Below are 5,795 nucleotides of genomic sequence, written 5' to 3'. Positions count from 1 at the left end.
ATATATATACATATATATATGTATATGTATACATATATATATGTATATATATATATATATACATACATATATATATATGTATGTATATATATATATAAACATATACATATATATATGTATATACATATATATATATATATATATATATACATACATACATACATACATATATATATATATACATACATACATACATACATATATATATATATATATATATATATATATATATATATATATATATATATATATATATATATATATATATATATATATATATATATATATATATATGTTTATTTATTTAGGGACATGAAACCTGAAAATATACTCCTTGATGACTTAGGTAAATTTTGAGAAGCAAATACCTTATTGAAAAAAAATAGTAAACTTTCGCTAAATTTTAATAACAACATTACAGGTCACACAAGGATATCAGATCTTGGCTTAGCTATTTATGTACCTACAAATGAAACTGTTAAAGGTCGTGTTGGTACTGTGGGATATATGGGTATGCAGTTAAATATTTTTTCATAAAAGTTTGTGTGTAAGATTCATTGTTTAAATATTCAAAAATATTGTATAAATCTATTGTTATTTTTAGTTGAATTTTTAAACTTTTTTTGTTTTCAAAAATCTTTTTAGAGAAGTTTGTCTAAACTATTTTTTTTTTAAACAAATATACTTTCAAGAAAGCTGAAAGCAACCACAATTTAAATAAGATGTTACTAGAAAGTAACTTAACTATTTATGTTGGAAGTTTCTAGAAAGTAACTTAACTATTTGAGTTGAAAGTTACCAACCAAACAAGGACTATAATTTGTGGAGTTGGCTATAATGGCAACAAGGACTCCGAGTCCTTGTTGCCATTATAGCCAAGGACTCTGGTTTTGAAAATTGTTTGTTCTTCTGACCTATAAGTCTTTATTTTTTCCCCATTAGTAGTCCATAAGCTTTTTTATAATTTTAAAGCTCCTGGATACCAAAAGCTAGAAAGAAGTAATCTTTTTGTGACTTTCAAATTTGGAGTCCTTTTCGGGACTCCGCATTCTTGCCAACCACTATTTTAGTTGGAAGTTACTAGCAAAGAGTTAAAGAGCAAATGAACAGAAAACTTAAAAAACTGTAAATTGTTAGTCATAAAAAACTTAAAAAACTGTAAATTGTTAGAATCATAAAATCATGAAGGTGGGTGAGAATTCCAAGGCATTGGTTTTCAAAGAAAAAATTTCGATGAATAAAAGTTTTTGAAGATGAAAAAACAGATATACAAACAAAAGGGCACTATGAATTGTGAAAAATACAAAGAAATACTTTCTGAAGCTGAGCCAACTCTAAAAAATCTTTTCCTGAGGAGTTTTACATTTCAACAGGATGGGGGGACGTGCCACTCTTCAAAATCAGTTTCTGAGTGGTTTACAGAACATAAATGGAAAGTTTCTTCTTGGCCCACTAATTCACTAGATCTAAACCCCATTGAAAATGTGTGGGGATTAATGAAAAAAGCAGGAGAAAAGAAAAAACCAAAAAATTTAGATGATTTAGGGGGTTGCAATTCAAGAAGTTTGGAACGGACTTTCCTTGGATTATTTGAAGTCATTAATTGACAGTATGAACCGTCGTGTTCAAAAATGCATAGAAGTCCAAGGACAGGTGACTGGATATTGATCAATATATCATTTTAAAAATTAAGCTTTACTCTTTATTTTCTATTGAACAATTTTATTATTCATTTATTTTGAAAATAAAACTTAAAAAACTTGATCTCATTTTTTTTGTCTGCAAGGTATAAAGATACACAGCTTAGTATGATTCACCATATGTAACAAATTATATACATACAAATATTATTTTTTATGAACCAGTTACATCAGATGATCTACACAGTATTAAAATATTCTGCTCACTTTAATTTTTTAAAATACTAACTTTAACCCAGACACTTTTTTAGATAAAGAAAGAAAAGTAGAAGAAAAAAAAAAGTTAAATTTTTTTATAATAAATATCCTCAATATCTAGATTATGCCTACCCAAGCCCTCATTTTAGTAAGTACTGACACCGTAGGAGATAGCTATTTTAATGTGACAAATCTTTGATTTCTGAATCATTATTGGTTGTGTTTATATTATTTTTTTAAACCCATTAAATTTATCTTGCACACCATTCTGATATATCAGTTTATATTAGTGCATATCAGTTTATTTTACAATATAGAGAAAGGTCTAGAAATATTTTAAAATGTTGTATTTGTTTATAACTTTTTTATTTCAACATCTCAGTCTGTGTCTGCTTTTATAAGTACTAAAAAAAAGGTAGTCTGGTAGTAGTCTAGCTATAAAAAAGTTTACTCTGAATGAGCAGGATTCTGATTGCCCTGATCCATATCTGGTTAAATACTTTAAAATAAAACTTTATATTTAGCTCCAGAAGTTGTTCGTAATGAAAGATATAAGTTTTCACCAGATTGGTGGGGGCTTGGTTGCATTATATATGAAATGATTGAAGGAAAGGTTTGTTAAATGCATAAAGCTTGATGATTAGAAATAGTTATTAAATAATGTTTTACTTTTTTTTATTTTGGAATATATGATATTTACATGAATAAATTTTTAAGGCTCCTTTTCGCACAAGAAAAGAGAAAGTAAAGCGTGAAGAAGTGGAAAGGCGAGTAACAGAAGATGCTGAAATATACAGTGAGAAATTTAGCAATGCTGCTAAAAGCATTTGTAAAATGGTATGAAATTTGGATTAATTGAATTTTTTTCTTTCTTTTTTTTTTTAATAAACTTCCTTTTTTATAATAAACTTTCTTTTTTTCTATAATAAACTCCCTTTTTTGTTTAGTTCTTAGAAAAAGACAGGCACAGCAGGCTGGGATGTCGAGATAATGATGTTATGCACATAAAAGAACATGAATTTTTTTCAACCATTAATTGGCAGCTTTTAGAAGCTGGTAAATCTAAACCTCCATTTCCACCAGATGTAATAATACTTTTGTTTTTGTCTTTTAATAGCTTGAGCTTATAGATAGTCTCGTGTCAAATTTACTTCAATTTTTTTAATATGCTACAGCCACGTGCAGTATATTGTCGTGATGTACTTGATATAGAGCAGTTTTCTACTGTTAAAGGGGTTGTCTTAGATGAAACAGATGCTTTGTTCTATAAAAAATTTGCAACTGGTTCTGTGGCGATACCTTGGCAGAAAGAGGTTTGTGATTCTTGTATGCAAATCACCATTTATTGCTTATCTCATATGTAGTTTGCATTGTCATTTATTGCTTGTATAGATGATAGAAACTGAATGTTTCCAAGAATTAAATGTCTGGGGTCCGAACAACACACCAACATCAGATTTACTTGGTGATGCGCCTCCTGAGGAAGACGAAGAAGCTACTTGTTGCTTTTTTAATTCTAAAAAGAAAAAGGTGATACTTCATTTTTAAAATGTTAACCTAATTTTTCTTTCATATTTTCATTTATTTATTATTAACTTATCATTATTCATGCTAATATATTTATTTTTATTTATGCTATTACATTTATTGTTATTTTTGCTGATATATGCGTTATTTATACAAATATATCCTTTTATGCGGTGGTTGTGTGCAAGTGTGTGTATATATATATATATATATATATATATATATATATATATATATATATATATATATATATATATATATATATATATATATATATATATATATATATATATATATATATATATATATATATATATATATATATATATATATATATATATATATATATATATATTCGAGGTTGAGTGTTATGATGTAATAATACGAAGGCTCTTGTACGTGATACAGTAGTCAAAACCTATTGAATAAAAAAAAACTGAAATCATTCTACTGTAATTTTATGTTTTTGTAACATTTTGTTTACATTTTTTGTCTGTATTCACGGCTGATAGTTGTCTTAAAGCATAAAACGTTAAGTTCTGCTTATCAGTTATTTTTGTTCATCTAAATAATGCATACTGCATAAAAAACTGCATAGCTCATCGCTTGGGACGCCATGTTCTATCGATTATATTAACGATTCAAGTTCTCTTTAACATAAGCCATGACTAAAAAGTAACCAAAAATATTAAACATAAAAAAAACCATTAACACCACCTAACTGTTTTAATAAATGTTTTTACGAATTTTCTTGGTCTTCAAAGTAACTTTCCATAAGTTGAATTGCAATTGAATTACAGTTGACCTATTGCAAAATTCACCAGACTTGCTTGCTCTTTGTGAGACTAATTTGGATTCGGTTTTTGTTTTCTTTGAATCTCAGTATTGATGGCTACTGTCTTTTGATTTGCAAAGACTCCAATGGTTACATGCTTGGCTTGGGTGTATACTTAGGCATCAATTTATCTGTTTGTCGAAAATCAGGTTTGAATCCTCTGACCATTCTTTTATGTGTTTCTGCTTAGCATCTCTTCACTCAATCCCTTTCTCTTTGCTCTTTATTGTGTTCCTTTTTCTCAAGACTGCACACTTTTAGATGCAATTTCTAATCAAATTGACTTAGTTCTTTCTCTTTATTCCTCTGCCACCATTTTTATTATTAGTGACTTTAATTCTCATCACACTGAATAGTTTATATTCATACTACTTAGTTTCTAAAAATTAAGTTTTAGGTCATTTATTATGTGTATAACTAATCTAAAATTTAAAAAAGTATCATTTGCTTCAATTTTATTTTTTTAAACTATTTCTCCAAGAATAATTATTTGTAGCCCACAAAAAAATCCGGTTGCACGATGAATAGGCCTGTAGTAGAGAACGCTATGGTTTAAAACGTTATTAATTGTTAATAATTTTTTTTTAGAGTACTCCAAAGTTTGTAACAGATACCGCCTTGCCTTCATCTAGTACTGGATAATTTTAAAATAGGATTTTAAAATTGGAGGAAGCCGACAACTTTAAACAATGGGAAACAATGGGAATTTAAGCTTCTCGTAACGTTAGTTTCCAATTAAGTGCTACCATATGATTGTTAAAGTAACATTGCTCAGCATCAATTTTTGCTCTTTGAGTTTAGACACAACAATGTCCAATAAAACTTTTGTTGATACTATGCCCAATTTTTCTTGTACAGTAAAAATTCCTTATTTTCGAATCGAATTTCTATGTAAGTTAAATATAGTAATTGTGTTTATTCCACGCAATATTTCATGCAGTTATATGTCAACATTTTATGTGTATATGTGTGTGTGTTTATGTTCGTGAATCAGTGTGAATATCTGTTGTGTAATTATTTCAGCTCCGAATCTCTCAACTAATACTGTAAGTTATACTTGTATTCCAAAAGAAAAAATTTTTTATTTTCATTATATTTTATTTTTTATTTTTCTACACGCCATAATGGTAAAATTTTATTTTTAAAGGATTTTTCAAAATATTGTTTCTGATGAAACTCTATGTACATTCATGGTTAGATTCAAATACAAATAAATCTATTGTGGTTAGCAGTTTAGTTTAGTTATGTACAGGGGGGGGGGGGTGCAAAAAAAAGTTATGTATACATTTTACTTTTAGCACTTGGAAAAAATTCTCCTGGATAAAAATCCTCAACCCGACACTTTAACCCTGACACCTAACCTAACCCATCTAAACCCTTCATTGAATGCATAAACATTCACTGCATCTACTGTGTAAGTTAATTGTGTAAATTTTAACAAAACTATCATGTAAATTCTATTCGGTTTTTTAAGCCTGCAGTTATTCAAATTTTGTTCGTTCCAATTTCGTTATTCAAAGTAATTTTTTATGTGA

At 27.7% G+C, this 5,795-nt stretch overlaps 1 protein-coding gene across 1 annotated transcript in view; it reads left to right on the top strand.

Annotated features, from left to right (window-relative positions):
• Positions 1 to 5,491, top strand: part of LOC100197054 (G protein-coupled receptor kinase 5) — a 39,795-nt gene extending 34,304 nt beyond the window's left edge. Inside the window, exons 10-17 of the mRNA XM_065793369.1 lie at positions 309 to 346; positions 422 to 511; positions 2,423 to 2,511; positions 2,616 to 2,735; positions 2,846 to 2,983; positions 3,074 to 3,211; positions 3,291 to 3,428; positions 4,849 to 5,491. Coding sequence (XP_065649441.1) covers positions 309 to 346; positions 422 to 511; positions 2,423 to 2,511; positions 2,616 to 2,735; positions 2,846 to 2,983; positions 3,074 to 3,211; positions 3,291 to 3,428; positions 4,849 to 4,902 — 805 coding nt within the window. The 3' untranslated portion in view covers positions 4,903 to 5,491. The remainder of the gene's footprint in view (positions 1 to 308; positions 347 to 421; positions 512 to 2,422; positions 2,512 to 2,615; positions 2,736 to 2,845; positions 2,984 to 3,073; positions 3,212 to 3,290; positions 3,429 to 4,848) is intronic.
• Positions 5,492 to 5,795: the final 304 nt, after the last annotated feature.

The sequence above is a fragment of the Hydra vulgaris genome, chromosome 03 (assembly GCF_038396675.1).
Source record: "Hydra vulgaris chromosome 03, alternate assembly HydraT2T_AEP".
Taxonomy (NCBI): domain Eukaryota; kingdom Metazoa; phylum Cnidaria; class Hydrozoa; order Anthoathecata; family Hydridae; genus Hydra; species Hydra vulgaris.
Note: the sequence above shows the minus strand (reverse complement) of the source record. Positions and strands in the feature narration are given on the sequence as shown.